Below are 19,242 nucleotides of genomic sequence, written 5' to 3'. Positions count from 1 at the left end.
CTTTTATGTTAAAGGTTAATTTGGTTTAAGGCCATATCTTATGCCTGCTGCTGTGTTTGGTATCAGCTTCAAGTCAAAAGGTAATGGCAAACTGTTACAAATGCTGCCCCTGAAATGGACACTTGGAAGCAAGAAAATATGAAACACATGGAATAAATAAATAAATAAATAAATAAATAATTTTCAAGAGATTGAAAATAAATAAATAAATAAATAAAAACAATTGCTTTAAGATATTTTTTACGTCACACTTCACAGCCTGCTCCCCCTGAGAAGGAGAACAAGGAAGGAAAAGATACCTCCAAATTATTAGTAAGCATTTTGGCTTATGCACGAGTATTCCAAGAAACTTGTCTTGTAAAAATGAGTCAGTCCATCAGCTGAAGCAGCAACAGACAGCGGGAGCTGCTGCACATGGCCCAGCAGATGTGCATTAACCCCTGTGAGGGGCAGTGGGCCAGCTCAGCCCCTGGCTCCACGCCCTGCTGGTGCTGCCAGCGGCTGAGCATCCAGAGCCAGCTGCAGGAGCAGGCCTGGGCACGGGCTCCTGTCCACCAGGAAATGGGAAAATTGACTGCTGAGCAGAGAATAAGTGTTTATTAGGGTGGTAACAAATTAGAGTGTTGGAAAAAAGCTCTGGACTCTGTCCGGGGAGAATTGATGGATTTTAGGTGTTTGTCCAAGTTTTGAGGGTTCTTCTCAGTCTGCCTGAAGGTACCATGTTACTTGGCAAGGCCAAGACTTCCAGCCAGACCCTGGAATGGTTTACTCTGCATCCATGACCACATGGAACATAACTGCAATAAGACCACAATCTCTCTGAACTGCTGGATTCACCACCATTCATTGTGGAGTCAATTTTTATAGAGTCAAGTGCATGCCAATATAATAATCATTTATCTAATAGATCCAGACTTTTGCCCATTGTGGAGAAAATGCTTCTGAACTGATATATTTTTAGCTTTTCTTGGTTTCAACACTGCCTTCTTACTAGACTTTGTTTACATTTTTTTTTCACCCTTCCCTGGAAAGCCAAAATGTTTTGAAGATGATTACCCAGATTTTATCAGTTATTATGAAACCTAAGCATTGGAAGACAGGTATAAGCCTTCAAAAGAACCTGATATTTTAAATACATATTTTCAAATGCAACTAAATGGGTTTGTGTCCATTTACCTCCAGATAAGTTTAACATTTGAAGGACCATTTAGAAATGATTATAATACTATCTCCGAATAATAAAAATGTTTTTATTTATTACATTTCTTTTTCGAATCAAAGTAGATTATTTTTGTGTGCTACCTGTCCCCAGAGGCTAGGACTTTGTCAAGTAGCAAAAAGAAATCATGCCAAGCAGATTTCACATGAAACTATGAAGCTCTGCTGGGGACCTGGATCTCACAAATTTATGACTTCATAATTACTTTGTAAGGCATGATTTGGTATAGGGACCTAAAGATTTTAACTGTAGCACACAGCAAAATCATCTGGCTTTTCTTTAAGGTCAAACAAATTATACTGCACCCATCTATTTGTCTTCAAGGCTCATGAAACTCAAATTATTTAAACATTTTTGAGAAGTTAACCCAGATATTTCTGTGCACTCCTTGTGTGTAGTTCCCACCCATCTTCTCTAAAATTGTACACTAGAGGTGGAAAACATTTGTCCAAAGTCCTGATCTAAGGCTGACCAAACAAAGCAAGTAGAAACCAGCTCCCAAGAACCCTTCCTCTTGCAACAGGTCTTAGGTCAGTGAAACTCATGGATGAGAGAAATGCTGGATGCAAGAGGCTCTGGAGGGTGCATGGAAAGTGCCTTAGAAGAGAAAACTATTTTGGGTAACTAAACAGAAAATATACAAGAGGAACTGAGGATTCTCTGAGCTAAAAAGTGGGTGAGGTTCATTGCACTCTTACTCATCCTTGTGCACACACATCTCGCCTCCCACGGAAACAGGATTTTGGGCTGGGCAAACCTTTGGTCTCCTGTGCTCTTAATTGAATTTCCACTGATGTGAGGTTTTAAAGTATAATTAAATTCCCTTGATCAATGATAATTATCTCATTATAAGTTTCTTTTAATGATTTATATAAGTCTGGGACTATTTCTTGTTAAAAAAAAAAAAAAAAGGAAAGTGCTTTTCATACATTCAACATCTTAATCCAGTCAGGAGATCCAAGCTCACTGGGGATTTTTTTCTTAGATAAGTAAATCTTTGCCTGCTAAATTTTCAGTTACAAAGACTTGATATAAAGTTTAATCACCAGAAATACAGTATTTCCTGTCTTCAAATTATTTAATTATGGTATCTCACCATATATTTATTTAATGTTCATTAAAAGGAACAAGTGGAATACATTCTGCTCTAATTGATACTTGGTAAACATTCCGTGTTCAACAAGTGTCCAAGAGCAGTGGAGCAAGCTCTGGGAAAGCTACTGAGTCAGGAAAATGTTCTTTGCATCAAGTAAAAATCTCCAAGAAGCAATCAAAGTTGGGCAGGGCAGCGTGAAAACCAGAAAATTGGGTTGATGAAAATATTAAAAAAAAAAAAAAAGTTTTAAAAAGAAAGCAAATTGCATCCTAGAGAACAAAAGGTTCCCAGGGATGGGCTGTGTCAAAAGACAAACATTTCTGGAGATCACTACTGAAGGTATCAGCAGTGTGTAGTAGTTTGGATCAGTGGCTTAACAAGAGGCCTGAACACCCCAAAGAGTTCTCCTTTCTCCATCACCCCTTTACAGTCCTCACTTGAATGTGCTTTTTGCTCTGCATATCCTGCAATTATGCACCTCATTTGTTCCATCTGTACTTTCCTGGGTGCTTAGCTCTTAAGTGCCTCTTTCCTAAAATATTTCCATCTTTAAATCAGCCTGACAGGAAAACCCTCAGCAAGTTCATGCAAACTCTCTTTCCTGACCTTCTTTTCCTACAGTACAAAACTGAGCCTCCATTCTATCTACCCATATCTTCTAAGCAGTGCTGGATCCAAGCAAAATAAAATTTCTTACTCTCTCCAAAAGCAATCCTCCTCATGATAAAGCACTGCCAAGCTCCTGGGGAAGGGAGACCATCACCCTCTGCTGTGCCCAGCTTGCTCCATCACCCAGGAGCAGAGCACAGCTCCTGTTTCTCTCCCTCCTCTTGCCTGTGTTGCATTCCTCTGAGGAGTCAAAGAGAAAAACCCAGCACCTTTATTTTAGTACAAATTCAACCAGCAGGAATGCAATTATGGCTATCCTTTTTAAGGCTTATCACAGACAATTTTTTTTCCCTGCAGTGTCCCCTTCCCCAAGGACTGGGAGCTCACCCTTACCTGGCTCACAGGTGTCAGCTGGGGAAGAGCCTCTCTTGGTGTCACACTTCTTGTATCTATTCACATGGATTTTATAACTAACACCCACTGAGAGAACACCTAATCCCTGTCCCAGTTAAACTCCTGAAAAACCAGTGCATTTCCTTCAGCTCTGAGAGCAGCAGGGTTTTGATATGAAGCTGCTTTGAACAGGATGAAAAAAACCTGATCCTTTTCCTGACTGGATTTAAACTGTTCAGCACACAGGCAGGACTATACATGTGGTTCTGTGTCTGTGGTTCAGAAACACCTCTGTTGTGAGCCACGTTCTTCAAAGTCCTCCCAGATGCTACTGCTCCCCGTGGCAGCATTTCCTTCCCACTTCCATCCCTGCTGTTCTCCTTTGTCTATTTATTTATTTATTTATTTATTAATCAAAAGGCTCCCCACTGTGAATCCAGTGTCATTGCAGTATGTCTGCCTGGCTGGCAGGTAAAAGGACCCAGCACTGAATTTATCAGCTTTGCATTCACCACCAAGAAATGAGCCTGGAAATGCTGCAGTGCACCTTAGAGCAACATGCTCTAAGGGAAGGAGCAAAGAGGGCAGCTTCTACATAATTCCCAGGGATTTCTACCTCAAATATACAAACAAATTTAGCACACAAAGGAGCCCAAATCGTTCTAGTTTTCACACACCTTTTACAACTTCAAATAATTCCCTGAAGCTTCTTCTCTCTGGCAGACACAGTCTCGACAGGAGGCATTGCCTTGCTTCTGAGCTACTTTGAGGGAAAAGCACTAATTTTAGTGGAGTAGGGCTTGAAATGGAAATGAGGAATCTGTTTTTGTTAATGGCTATAGAAAGTCTACAAAAGACTGATAATCCAACATGTGAGAGTGGGATGCTGGCTGCTAGGGGGAAGTCTACTTTTAACCCTGTTTAAAAAAAAAAATTGGTGGCAACAGAATTAGGCAGTTACGGGCAGTAGGTGTTAAAAGAACCTAGACAAGAAGAAATGAAGTCCAAGGAATTCTTCTGCTTCTTCCAATCATCTCTGACTCATTAAATGTTCTCTTTGATACTGCCACAGCAGCTGAATGTACTTTCCAGCTCTTCATCATAGGCCACTAAGCCACTTCTCAGTACTACTGACTTCCAGACTCATTTTCACTCTTCACACAACTCCAGCTCCTTCTCCACCTGGAACACCCCCAAGATCCTTCCTGCTTGCCTGGGCTTCTCCTCTGAGTGACTGTGCAGCACCACATTGTCCATACCCTCCTCATCACTCATTCCTTTCCTCTTGGTTCTCCCAGGTGACCTTCATGCCACAGCCCTGTCCCAGACTCTTCACTCATCCTAGCAAGATGCAGAGACATAACATATAGAAAGCTATGGCACTGAATGCCTGGGGTCACTTTTTAATGCATGTGGGGTTTTAGATGTTCTCTAACCAAAGCCATATGTTGATACCTCAGGAGGACATCTGACTCAGAGGCTCAACAGCAGTCATGACGGCCAGGGGAATGATGAGAGTTCAGCAGGCTTTGAAGAAATTAAGTTATCTATGGAGGCTTCTAAATATAAGGTTAGGCTCTTATGGAAATCTTGGCATCCTCAAGACATCAAACTACTCAAAAACACCACACACAAAAACCCTATTTGACCATTACTGAGTTACTTCTGCTTTTCCAGGGTGCGATGTTTTTCCCAAACATGACTTTATGCAACGCATTTCTCCTTCTAAATTCAGAAGCTGCTGTTAACACCAAAGAATTATTTTCCCAATCCAAAAGCAGCACGTGTCCCACCAGCACTCCAGCACTGCAGAGAAGAGTGCACTGAGGCACTGCCCAATCCTTGCCACCACACTCCTCCCCAGCTTGCTCCTGCAGACTGTATTAATTTTTGAAAGAGCCAAATTGATTTCCCATTTCATTCTCTCTAGCAGTAATGAACAAAACAGCTACGTGGCAGGAATGCTCTCCCCCATGGCCTATTATAGTCTCTTAAAAATCCATTAATTCCCAAGTTTCCTGTCTTTAGTGAACAGGTTACTGTCACTGCTGAACTCGGGCAGCTGCCCAGAAGCTGAAAGGCGAGAGTAGGAAAGTCTCTCCAGTGCTCTCAGATCACAGAACCACAGAAATCTCTGAAGAAGATGATCCACTATGGTATCTAAAATCAAAATTATGGTTCAAATGGTTTAACATATTCCTCACTTCTTCCTCAATGTGGCAGTCATGGCAGAGCAAGATCTCTTACCTACTCTGCTTTGGCAACTCAGGATGTTGCTTCATGAAGGCGTTTAGAATAAGAATAGTGATCAACCAGCTCTGAAGTGCATGGACTTCCATTGGCACCAACATTGCCCAAAAGTTAATTTAACAAATATCCACATCTTTATGAATCATAACAGAGGGTTTCTGAAGGCCATCCCTAGCCATGCTAGACAAAAAGAGCTTTCTTGGTCCTTCCCCTGTATTTTCTTCTGGCCCACACACATTTTTCTTTAGTGAGGGTGTCTTTACTCTCAGCATAAAATCATCCTTGTTGGCTGTGGGGTTCTTTGTAATGGGGCCTGGAAGTTCTCTAAACCTTAGACAGCACAAACCAATGTGCTGTGCACCAGAAATCTTGCTGTGTGTTTCAGAAAGTATTTAAAAACATTTCAAAAGTCAAAACATTCATAAAAATACTGTAGAAAGAAGCTGCCATGAGCTTGGATGTGAGGTTTGAACTGAGAGCAGAGAAAGTTTTCTTTGAACCATTAAGACCATTCACTTCAGTCTTTTTAATACACATTTCAAACACATTGAAATGAACGAGCTAATATTTCTAATTAAAAAGGCGGGCAAATATTCTGATAGAGTAACCTAGTTTTCTTTATGCCTTCACCAGATTTACACTAAAAAAAAGACCTGTGAGCATTTTCTTCCTTAAATTCATTTAACAGAAGACAAGAGCTGGGATGGCATTGGGGATCAAGGATGCCTGCATGGAGAGCTCCTTCCTAACACAGACCCCAAATGTGCACAAGCCTGCAACATGAAGTGCCCAAGGAAGGCAGCTTTGTCCCTTGGATGCCAAACAGAAAGAAGTTTTCCTTTCCTGCTGACAGCCCAGCCTTGCCAAGAGAAAGGCTCCAGCTGCCATACAGTTTGGATGGTCACTTGCAAGCTGAGAGTTGCTCTCAGACAAAAGGTTGTAGGGATGTGGGAGTTGGCCACTTCTCCCAAGTAACAAGTGATAGGACAAGAGGAAATGACTTTGAGTCATGCCAGATTTAGACTGCACATTAGGAAAAATTTCTTCACTGGTCAAACGCTGGAACTGGCTGCTCAGGGAAGTGGTGGAATCACCATCCTTGGAAGTGCTCAAAACCCGTGTCAAGGTGGAGCTTAGGGACATGGCTTAGAGGTGGACTTGGCAGTGCTGGGGTAATGGCTGGACACAGAGGTCTTTTCCAACCTTAGTGATTCATAGAATCTTCCTGGCCCATGGAGAAGCAGCCCAGAGAAACCTGCACTCCAGTCTACCACGCTGTAGCTTCTAAGAGGGCAATTTAAGTCTAAAGAGCTGTCAGAGCAGCACCTTAGCACAAACCTTTTACATAATGAAAAATATTAGCACTTACAAAGTTCTTAATATCTATGCAAAGCAACCTATAAATAATTCATTTACTCCACACACGCATCTGGATCATTTGAAATGCATCAATGCTTTTATCAATACAGTGCAATGGATTTACACTGCAGAAAAGAGGCTTGAGGGCATTGGGGCTATCTAAGTATTGTTGATCTGAGCATTATTACTAAAGGTAAACTGAAATAAATTACCTCAGTCACTACACTGTGGTTTTTTCATCATGGTAAATAAAACCTATTAGTTCTAGGTCATTAAATTCAATATTAGGCTTTAAAAGAGCCCAGAAATTCTATGATGTTATTAGAGAAACATACAACTAAACATATGTGCTTCAGTATTACAGATAAAAGAATTACTTCATTATATTTAGATATTATTTATTAGTGTATTTTTCAAAGGGACTTTTGAGATAAAAGCCCAGCTGCCATTCTCAGAGGCAAGCTGGGCACACCATGGTCCTGGCTCTTACTGAGTGGCAGGTTTCCAAATAACTGAGACATTTCTGAAAATGTCATTTGAAGCCTCTTGCTAATTTACTCATTATTCCTCTTCTCATAAGAATAAATATTATTTTTCCAATATTACAGGTGAAGTGAGTGGGCAGGGACCTTAGAGAGAAGGGCTTGATTTTCACATTTTTTAAGTTCCTGTGACTCTAAACATGTCCTTTGCTCTTCTGTACCTCAGTGCTCCTCCCTGCTAGAATATATTGTGCTCTCCTAATTTTAACCTTTATTCTTCCCCTTTGGCTACAACCACTCTGCAAGGATTGCCTCCCCAGGTCTGGCCAGTGTTTAGCCCAAGGAAAAAGCTCTCTTAATTAAAACCTCCAGTCACCTACCTACAGCCCAAAATCCTGACAAGAGCCACTGCTAAATACATTGTCTTGCAAGATGCCTACAGCAAGGCTGGAAAAATATCTTCTAAAGAGTAAGGACTGACGCGTTGCACCCAATCCATTGTAATAAATTCTGTCAGGATATTAAAGGCTGCTCTGTTGTTTTTCTAACTTAAACAGCATCCAAGTCTTTCAAAGTGGGAAAAAAATCTATTTGCCATTTAAATACAAAGATTAGTGTAAGTCTCCACAAGTGGCATATACAGTTCAGTCTGCACTGCTTCCTTTTACATGATGCTCCCTCCCCACAAGCGAGGAGTGCTCCCAGGATGTGGGGGTCAGACTGAGAGCTGGCAGGGATCACTGCAGCTCAAAAGGGTCACAAAACCAGAACACATGACTCAACTTCGACTGCCTCCTCAGGTCAGGTCTAAATAATGACTATGAATTATTGTTTATAGAAGAGATCAGATGACCGAGCTTCTCTTCAGCACAAAATGACAACACATTTCTTTTTCCTGTTTTTTGCAGAACATTACAGGAACATTGCACCATCCCACTGAGCTTTTCAGAAACCTGAGCTCAACTGCTGTGTGAGAGAAATTACAGGAAAAGCCCAATAATTGCGAAGCCTAATTACAAGGTAATGTGGTGCTCATGAGCAGAACTGCTGAACAATTAGGGACTAGACTAACGAGTAGGCCACCTGTCAGCTGGGAGAGGGCTGAAAAAAGGCTGGCACAGGACAATCCTCACGGGCTGTGGAGGGGGATATGAAAACAAGGAGAGGTTAAATACTACATTTAAGATACACACTATGAAGAGGGACACTGATTGGAGCTCACGTGGTTTTTAAGTGTATGGACAATATAATTGTAGTTGTACAGGAAAGGGAGTTCAGTGCAGAGTGTGAGGCGTGGAGGGATGAGGAGAGCAGTGCAGGAGGGGTGGGATGAATGGGGCTGGAACACAGCTCAGACTATTTCCACTTGGACTGCTGGATAGGGGGTGCCAATTAATCACCAGCAAAACCCCAAATTTCCTGTACTTCACTGCTTTACACCTACTATAGTATAACACATGCTATGCTGCCCTGAAAAATGAAACCTTCACAGTAAAGCCAGCATTTACTCACACTACAGGGAAAACCTAACCAAGAGCAGTTCCTGGAAGTGGACCTAGAAATAAACTCGGAAGCATTCCATACTAGTCACAGAATCATAGAATCACAGAATGGCCTGGGTTAGAAGGGATCTAAAGATCATCCAGTTCCAATCCTTTGCCATGGTCAGGGACACCTTCCACTATCCCAGGTTGTTCCAAGCCTGGCCTTGAACACTTCCAGGGATGGGGCATCCACAGCTTCTCTGGGCAACCTTTTCCAGAGCCTCACCACCCTCACAGTAAATAATTTATTCCCAATATCTAGTCTAAACCTGCTCTCAGTCAGTTTGAAGCCATTCCCCCTTGGCCTGTCACTATTGCTGTATGAATACATCACTCCTCTCTGGATTGCTCTGAACAGAGCCAAAGACAGCAGTGGTCAGGACAGTAGAAGACAATTGCTAATTAAACAAAGTGTTCTTTCCTCTCCCTAAACCAGTGGACAAAAATGCAAACTGAAATTTTAAATTACAGTGGCATCACAAAAATTGTAAAGTGTTCAAATTTACAAAACTTTACAACTTTGTCACCCCTCATTTTCTGTAAGTAAATTTAATTGCAATTCCAATTTAAAAAAATGCAAATATATGCACAAAGTTCTGATTGGAAGCTGAGATAAACCCTGTAATCTTTACACTGAAAGTGTATTTATGTCAGCTTTGAGACTGGTCCTTTTCTTTTTTCCTAGGTCTTTTAAAATCAATAGAATAGAATGACACAAAGCTATTGATTAGAAATATGTTATTTTTCCAAATGCCCACTGAGAATCAAGTAAAGAGTAAAACATGAGCTCAACACATCAATTTCATGGAACTTACAGCATATTTTTAAGTGTGACCCTGAATATAAATATTTTATTTATTGAAACACTTGCTCTAAGACTCATTCTAGTTAAAGGAAAGACCTTCCTCATTCAGTGTTTCAATCAGCCCCTTGCTTACTGGGAAGAACACAGATATTTTACTGACTGAATTATTTTGGGAGCAAATCCCTCAGATGATTCAAATACTCCTAAGCATGCAATGTGTTTCATCTCTGGCCACCAACCTCCTCTCTTCTGCAATAATGTAGAGGGAAAGGAAGGAAACAGAGCTTTAATGAGCCAGGAGGACTGAATTTTGCAGAGCTCTGAATAACTGTGATATTTTCCTGTGTGATTAACAGGAGAGGAAAGGGAAGAAGGACACACAACAGCTACCCATTTATTTTATATTTATATACTTCTATTTTAACTGTGTGGATCCCCACCAAGCATCAGCTTTGGTTTGTGAGCAGTCATCCAATTTTAATATGCTATTTTCAAATATGCATTTTTTTTTTCTCTTGCTAGGGCATTCCAGCAATCTTGTTATACTAAGTTAATTAGTTTGGCTTTGGCATTTTTGGAGTCTTTCATTTGCATGCTGAAAAATAAGAGGCCAATAACAACATGTGCTTAGGAATCTGGCTACTGGTCTTTCATCTTAATCACAATTTCACCACTTAGCCAGCTAGAGAAAGATATGAAAAATCCAACTAAAATATAGAAAAGCAATTAATGTAAAATGGCTTTGGGTCCTTGGATGAATGACATTGTAGATGAGCATCTTGCCCTTAAATGCAAAGTCACCCTTGGGTAAATCTGCAAAGTATCTATTGGCTTCATAAAATTCCTTTAGATGTATTAAAATCAGTGTCAGTGTTTGTTCATATCAAAACAGTAGAATAAGTAATTCTAAAATTTCTGTGTATGTTTTCCTAATATTTCTTTGTATTTTGTCTCTTACAGAAACAATATTTTAGTAAATTCAGAAACAAGACAGCACTGGAGTCATTAAGGGTACATGAGAAGGCAGAAGTGGATTTTAAAACACTCAAAATCAGAATCTTAATCTTAATAAAAGTTTATATGACTTTAGTATGTGATCATAATTGAAAGAACAAGGGAAATGCTGATTTTTCATAGCAGACTGCAGTTGTGGAAAGCCTGATGACCACATAAAGTGATACTCATCAGTGGGGGGATGTTATACCAGCTCTATGGCAATACTTCATTCTCTGTTCCTGCAAAAGTTTAGTAAATTCATTATCATTCCCTCCACTATGCTCTATTTGCTATACTCAAGCAAATAAAGAAAATAGCAGTCAAGGTCTCAGTAAAACACCTTTTCCTTCATTAGGGCCATTAGGATATCTGTAAAAGGATAAAAGGAAAAGGATTCTAGACAAAAAGCCCTGAACTGCAATGCAGCTCATATTTCCATTATCACCATTCCCAGCAAATGGTTGTGGGGAGCACCATTCCCAGGAGAACACAGCCTGGAAAAGAGTTCCTGCACTCTGGCAGGTGTGTTTGTGAAGGTGTTTATTGCCTGCAACACCTTCCCCCTCTGCTTGAGTGGGTGGCAGAACTTGCAGCTGGGGAATGTGTCAATTCAGCACTACCCTTTAACACTCTCTCTTTTCATTACAGGTATTAAAATTGTTCCCAATGGGCACAGCAGACAAGGAAAGCTAAACAGAGGAAGGGCTTGATCCAGTTCCCCATTAAATTCAAAAGAAAAGCTAATAACTTCCGTGATAATAAGAGCTGGACTAGAACTCACATGAGCAGCACACCACAAATCATTTTGTTCTCAACAAAGCTTGTTCTGACTGCAGCAATTTCCGGGGAGAGCTGGAATCTACATCCCCCAAAGTAGCTCCACTCCAGCAAATCCAATATGCATTATTTCAAGTATTATTTGGTTTTCCCCTGACTGGAAAATGTAAGACAGCAGAGGATAAAAAGAGAACATGGCTCATGTGCAAGCTCCAGCCCAGCTGCTGCTGGAGCACTGTTTGCCTGTTGTTAGCATTGCTTCACCTCTCTGCCAGGAAAAAGAACAGATTTGATAAGGGAATATAAACCTCCAGTCTTGTTTGTGGCAAAATAATCACTGATGGTGCTCCAACCATGTGTTACATCACTTACTAAGTTTTGGAAGCTCTTGGAGAAAAAGGCTGCTGTTTTCCATGCCTATCTATGAGCTCACTGGGCAAACCTAGGTAAAAAGTTAGAACAGGAGTGTTTGCATTTTTAACAGGTGGGAAACTGGAATAGGAATTTGAAGGTTGAGAAGGGAATTTGAGGAATTTGAATTCTGGGTAAATAGCTCTCACTGCTGGAGCTAGGACTTGGACAAGATTATCTCCAGAGGTCCCTTCCAACCCCAGCCAGTCCTTGATCCTGTAATTTCAGGAGCAACATAAAGAACTGAAGGAATTATGAAATACACGAAAAAAGCAATGGTCAGGGAGCAAGGATGCAAAGCAAAGATACTACAAAGTGCTCAAACCTCACCAGTTATCCATTTAGCCTCTGGGTCATGAATCTTAAAATCATCACTGAAGAGATCTTCCACTGTTATCTTCTTCTTCTGAGACAAGCTGTTATCTTCCACTGTAAAACATTCAAAATTAAACTACCATTAATTCAGCTTTGAAATGTATCTGAAAGCACAGAAACTGTGAAGAGTGACTTATCTCATTTGGATACAGTCCACATTAAACTTTGTGTCACACACAAATCCCTTCCCACTGTCAGTGTTATTAAAGGTTCACCTAATGGCTCACTAACAGAAACCTCCTTGTTGGTCTTAACAGCTACAAAAAGACCAAGAAATGGTCCAAAACACACATTTTCAGACATTAACATGATCAAAAAAGAATCTAAGTCATGCAAACACACTTATAGGTGTCATAGTGATAAATAGTGCCTACTATTTGACAGCTAAAGCCTAAAATATTTATGCAATTATGAGCTACAATTAAAAAAGTATTTAAAAAGGCTCATTTTTTACAGCTTATATTTTTATTTCCTTAAAAATTTTAACATAAAACCATAGTTGGAAAGGTGTTTAACCTTCTGACTAAGGGCTCATACACATTACTTCAGAAATTCACAAAAGATATTCCATGGCAATCGGACATTTGATTTCAGAAATATTTTTGAAAAGTCTATGAGACATAACCCTTAATCTTTAGGGGTTGCATAGCTGGCCTATACTAATTTTAATTTTTAGTGAAAGAATATACAGTTTCATTTGTAAACATGGAAATATCAAAGCTGAAAGTTTTAGAGAAAAACTAACAAATTTGAAAACCCAACAATTTTGATTAATATGTTCCCTCTTTCCTCTTTTCCCATCAACTGTAATATTTTTTTTGTTTTGACAAGCAGTCACCCTCTATGAGTAATTTGTTGTCAACATTCAATTTTTTGCTGAAATAATATTTTCATGGAAACTTTTCAGTCAGCTGTAAATACATTTGCTCTTTTAAAGAAAAGAGGAGGCACATTCTGAATATTTCCACAGCAGGAATGTGAGTTCCAGCAACTTTCTTCATGACAGTGTCTTCATGCCTGAGGTTTATTGGCAGGCTTAGATATCTTTAATATTGTTTAGTGCTAAACTTACACTGAACACTTATGATTAGAGAAGTGGAAGCAGACCCTGAAGGCACTTATTTGTGGGGAAAAAAAAAGTCTTCTTTGCTGTATTAAATTGAAGCCCCTGAGCTACCTGAGATGCCAGAAAAATACCTGTGAACAGTGTTTTGTTCCACTAAAAGGTGTTTCAGAACAAACTTTCACTTTTACCAAAGTAAATTATATTCTTCAATGTTCATATTTTTCCCCTTCATCCTTGCACACAAACAAGCCTGGGCTGAACTGACGTCCCACAGCTCTCCAGAACAAAGATTCTCCACAAACCCAGAAAACTCCAAAAAATCCAGAAAACTCCACAAATCCAGAAAACTCTAAAGCTCCAAAAAGGAGCAAGGAGCTGACTTCACTGCCTGTTTTCCTTCTTCTCTTTCAAGCTTTTTCTCAACTCCAGCTATGCTCAGAGGCTGCTTGATAGGTCAGAAGCCTGCAGCCGCCTTTGGGTGCCCACCTTTCTTTCCATCACCCTGGTGCTCAGCCACAGGCTGGTGTTGGGTGCTCTCCTCACACACCTCCTGGCCTGTTGTGCATTGCAGGAGAGGGACAGTGCCTCCATCTCTCTGGCCAGCACACCAGGAGCTCCATCCCCACCTCAGCACACCTGCTGGATCCCTGGGCAGACCCAACCCCTCTTATCCCCCAGATGAAATCTCTGCACCCAAAAGGCAGCAGCCAGAAAAGGTAAACCTTTCTCCCTTCTGTAAAATCCCACCTGCTTGTAACGGTGTAAAATACACATTTATATATAACTATGGTTAACACATTGCTCTCCTGCACAGCTGGTCAAAGGATAGTGCCTTGCTCTGAGTATCACAAGAGCTACAAAGCTTTCTAGGCAAGGCCTCTGACTGTCAGACAGCATGCTGTGAATTAATGCTATGCAATGACTAGCTCAGTAACACTTCTGAGAAATATTTCTTATGGATTTTTCAAAAATTTTAATATGGATTAGGATGTACTTTCTTTTTTTTTTTTTTTTTTCCAACTAAAAGGTCAGATTTGAAAGGAGCAAATGTGATGTATATCTCCAGAAAGCTTTAAATATCAGGAACAGATGTATGAGAAATCACACTCTTCCTAAGCACAATGTCTAATGGAATTTGGGAAGGCCTTATTTTACTCAAAATTTCTGTAGGGCTGGGTCCTCTTTTCAGCTTTGCTCTCTGTGTGTATGCATGGGCAGACTTCTGGAAAGTTCTGCATGTCTTTATGTAAATACACAAACAATGGAATGGAACCTGCACAAGCGCCCCATGCTGTGACAAGTGAGGAGCTGCCAGTTAGGAAAGCCTCAGGACAGCACTGTCATCATTTGTATAAATGGTTCAACATTTTTCAAAGGTGAGTGAAATGGCAGGACTCACACACCATGAAATTGGAGAAGCTCAGCATAGGCAATGATGTACGTGTGGTGTCCTATAGCATAATTAAATGTAAACTTCCACCAATTACTACTTTTGAGAATGTTGTTCTAGAACATCAATGGATACACAAACCATATAAATGTTGAGATGTTTTTAGGGTTTTATAAAATGAGACATTAATTAGTAATAGAGCACTGCCACTGTAATTACAGTGCCTCCTGAATGCAAAGTCCACTGCTCCCAGGTTTTGTGCTAATCTAGGAGCAGGGTGAGTACCTGCTCCTAAGAAACCCAAAGCAGTAGGGATTTCAGCCCTTCTGAATCCAGAATTAAAACCTTTAAATGTTTGGGCTGATTTGAAAAGTAATCTGGAAGAGACATACAAGTCCTTATTTTCCCCAGTTATTTAATACCTTAATCATTATGTGCCCTGCTAAGCAAGTCTTTCTCCGCTTCCTGTTCTTGACTTTGCAGGAGACTGCCCGAGAGATTATCCAAGCTCTCCCAGTATTAGACCAAGTTATGATCCAGGTAATCACTTTGTCTGAGCATGGACTATATGCCTGCATGCTGCACTCTACCCCACATATGTCCAAAACTACTCTGGAATCAGGCACTGAATGATATTCAGCACTGGTTTTAAAGCATCTCGGTATTTCATGCCTTGGTACTGCACTGCAAAACAAGCCTTCAAACCAGTACCAAAATACTGAGAGAAAAATGGTTTCCCAGACAGGAAGAGGACTGAGATAGATAGGAAAAAGTAAGGATTCAGAGGCAAAATACAAAAGGTTATTTGTACTGGTGTGACAGCATCAGGCTGGACTCCAACAATATCATTAGAAAGAAGAATTAAAAACATTTGAATATCCTCAGGTACTTTGCCCAAGCCATGCCAGACTGCATCACCCCCTTTGAGGCTTTTGCAGTGAAGAGGGGGTTTTGTTTGATTGTTTTGTTTGTTTCCTGATGTCAGTCATACTTGACAGCTCCCCTTGAACATCCACAAAACTGCTCCACCTCCTTCCTTCACTGGGCTCCTGCCCTTTCCTCACCCCTTGTTCACACATCCATCACTTAATTTTCAGTTTGACCATCAAAAGATAAACATTTCTCCTTCCAGAGAACGATTTTATGGGAGAGAAATGCAGACTCTGCCTCTCCTTTTGGACAGGCTCCTCCACCTCCCCCACTCCTACCTTGCTGGGACATGCTATGCCCAGCTGGGATTAGCAATGTGATAATTTTACATTTGTCAGACCAGTCTCAGAGTCCCACTTAGCCCATGAAATGAGACTCCTCTTCCCTTCTGTTATTGCCCAACCTTGTAACAGGTTCCATTGCCAGTGGCTTAGAAGAAGACTGAACTCAGCTGCTGCCAAGCCACAGCAGCAGACCAAGCTTTGTAATTTACCCTTGGCATAGTCTCACCATGAAGCACTTTGGATCCGTAATAAAAACAGGAGCTCCAAGCTCAGAGTTTTTGTATGTGCATGTAAGACACAATTCTGAAACATCAACAGAGGGAAAAAACCAACCCAAACCCAGCTTACCAGCAGATCAGATAATCAGAAATCTCAAAAAAAAAAAAAACCCATGAATGGAAATTCCAGCAAAGAAAATGACTTTGCATATTCCTAAGTTTCATGCACAGAAACCCTCTCAACACTGTTATCTGGAGATGTTGCTGGGTACATAATAAAAACTGAGTGATTTATATGTGTGCATGTGTGTGCAGACACATCCCAAAGGGAGAATGTCTTTGTGTATATATATAAAATACATATATAAATAAATACACTTCTTAATTTTATTTAAACTGAATGTGAATATTTCAAGAAGGAGAAGAAGAAGGAGAATCCTGGAAACTACAGGCCTGTTAGTGACATTTCAGTGCATGGGAAAGTTACGGAGAAGATTATTCTGGGAGGTATTGAAAAACACCTAAAACAATTCAGTCATTGGTCACAGCCAGCAAAGCCTGGAGAGGGCAGAGTCCTGCTTATCAAACCTCATTTCATATCATGACAGGGTAACCCACACTGTTGATCACGGGAAGCCAGTGGATTTAAGGATTTTGGATTTCGATGGAAGTGACACCCATCTAGGTCCCAGCTAGGCAGTGCTTTAGCTTCAAGTGAACTTGTTGGGGCTCACGGGTGTGGACTTCACAATCGAGGCTTTCCTGTACATCTTTGAAGTCTGTGCTTCTGTAAAACTGCAGGCAATATTTGCACACTTAATAAGCTGTGCCTGATGTGAGTGTAGTCCACACACTGTGCCCCAAAACATCTCAGAGGTGAACAGCACTGTCCAAAGATGTTGAATCTGAACACCAGCAAAATTAATTTAATAAATGATCTTTAATGCAGTTTAACCTTATTTAATTTAATTACATAATTATTCTGGTATGACCACATGGAACTTAAATTTGCATTGAAAACTTCAGGATAACATGAAATAAACTGAATATGGCATGACAATAAATAACTGAAAAAATAATGTACTGATTGCTTCACTCATTTTCTAATTAACTCAATGCACTCCTGTATTTCTTGGTTTGTCCCTGTCTCCAGTTCCTCACACAGCACGACTGTGGGATAAGAATTTTGTCAGGGAAGATGGCCTAGACCGGCTGGACTGCATGTATTTTGCATGTAATGAGCTGGAAATTTTTGCCCCACAACTTCTGTCATTTTACCACTTCACTACCCTGTGCTCTTCCACTTCCTGAGGTTTCATTTCTCTCTTGCCCCCATTCTGCTCCTCAGCTCTGTGTTCTCTCTCCTGCTGCTCCCTTGATTCTACCACTCTCCTGTACTCATCCCTGTTCTCCTCTACATCCCTGAGCAAGGGACCTTTGTCTCCCCCTGGGTTTTGTAGCTCCTCACCCTTTCTGACACTGAATTCTTTTTTCTATGTCTTGTCTCTCATTTTGTTTGTCTTTTCATATTCACACAATCTTGTCAGTGCTGCAAAAGCGCTTTATTTCTACTCCCTAAGTAGGCATGGAAATTTTCAGGGCTGTATAAATGCATAATAATCAATAATCATAATGACACCACACTAAAATTCAAGCCTACAATGTCAGCAGCTACTGTAAGAGAAGTAATTTACAGAGGTTACGTGCACAGAACTTTGCTGAAACTTGGTAAGGGGATTAACTAAAAGAATTCCTTATTGGGAAGTTATTAATTATTTGCTGTGGATAAGTACAATCTAGTATATAATTATCTGAAATTGCTTGTAAACACTGTGGTCTGAACTAAAATCAATCCAACTGAATGGGATGGGATTTGGGTGCCAAGGCACCTAATGCCATTTCCAATGGTCCAGGATATGACACTCAACAGGCAACTACTGCTCCATGTGGACATGAATTTCAGGAGCTCCTGTGCCCTCATTGACTGCCCCATGTGGGTTCCTCTCCTACCCTGGCCTGTCTAAAATGACATTCCCCATACATGTTAAGGCAATCAAGTTCCCAGCTTGTGCCCTCAGGTCAGCAGTCCTGATTTCTGAACTGAACTGTGACACTCTAAAACAATCTCCCTAAGAATAGCCTTGAACTCAGCATCACACTGAGATAAAGTGAGGAAGGAGGATTCCTTTGATGTCGACTTTGCAGTTAGTTTGTAATCCCTTTACTCTTGGAAGTGTAAAATTACAGAAGAAAACCAGACTGGAAGTGAGTTAAAGGTTATAAATACCTGGTGTCAGGAGTATGACAGAGGTGACAATCAGCGAGCAGATAACGAGAATAACAAGTAAGGCAATTGCAATTCCTTTCCAGTTCCTTTGAGGAGGATTACTCCCCACCAGCTCCTAGAAACATCAAAAGAAGATGAACATTTAGAAAAGGGCACTCAGACAAGGAAAGATGCACAGAATCCAGACAGCAATGTATGTCTGCAGAACTACACCCGGTGACCACGGTGGGTGACGCCCTCGAGCCAAATACAGTTCAGGCTGTTATAATCCATGGTGGCATTAATTGAATTCATCCCAAATAATTATACAGCAAATAAATGTAATGTACCCACAGGTGGCTCAGCAGTGGAACCCACACTCTCCATTACCTCCTGGCACACGGGCACCAGCCCCCATCCCAGCTCTCATCCAAACTCACTCATCAACGCCGATTTCCTACCAACTCTCATTAAGTCTGGGAATGAGGAGCATTACAGTAACCTTCAAGAGACTTTCATAATAAGATGTCAGAGAAGCATACAGGAAGATAAATAATTCACAGGGGCATGCATAGAGATAAAAATCAATAAGGATATCCCCCTGGTGAACTTTCCTGCCTTCCCAGAAAACATGACATCTCCTCAGGGCATGCAGTGTGCACTCCTGGGTTGGTAGGTCTGAGGAATTGAAGACAGGCTTCTTGTCTAGCATATACATTAAATTTAATCACATCCTTAAAACTTCAGAATAAAAGCTCCATCACCACTCACT

General features: G+C 40.7%; 1 protein-coding gene across 1 annotated transcript in view; it reads right to left on the bottom strand.

The window, feature by feature from the left end:
* The window catches only part of DPP6 (dipeptidyl peptidase like 6), a 395,169-nt gene that overhangs the window by 144,853 nt on the left and 231,074 nt on the right, over positions 1 to 19,242 (bottom strand). Inside the window, exons 2-3 of the mRNA XM_041487906.1 lie at positions 18,492 to 18,606; positions 12,272 to 12,370 (exon numbers count right to left, since the gene is read on the bottom strand). Of these exons, the coding sequence (XP_041343840.1) occupies positions 12,272 to 12,370; positions 18,492 to 18,606 (214 nt within the window). The remainder of the gene's footprint in view (positions 1 to 12,271; positions 12,371 to 18,491; positions 18,607 to 19,242) is intronic.

This window comes from Pyrgilauda ruficollis, unplaced genomic scaffold, assembly GCF_017590135.1.
Source record: "Pyrgilauda ruficollis isolate IOZ18807 unplaced genomic scaffold, ASM1759013v1 scaffold12, whole genome shotgun sequence".
Taxonomy (NCBI): Eukaryota; Metazoa; Chordata; class Aves; order Passeriformes; family Passeridae; genus Pyrgilauda; species Pyrgilauda ruficollis.
This window is presented reverse-complemented; position numbering and strand designations above follow the sequence as displayed.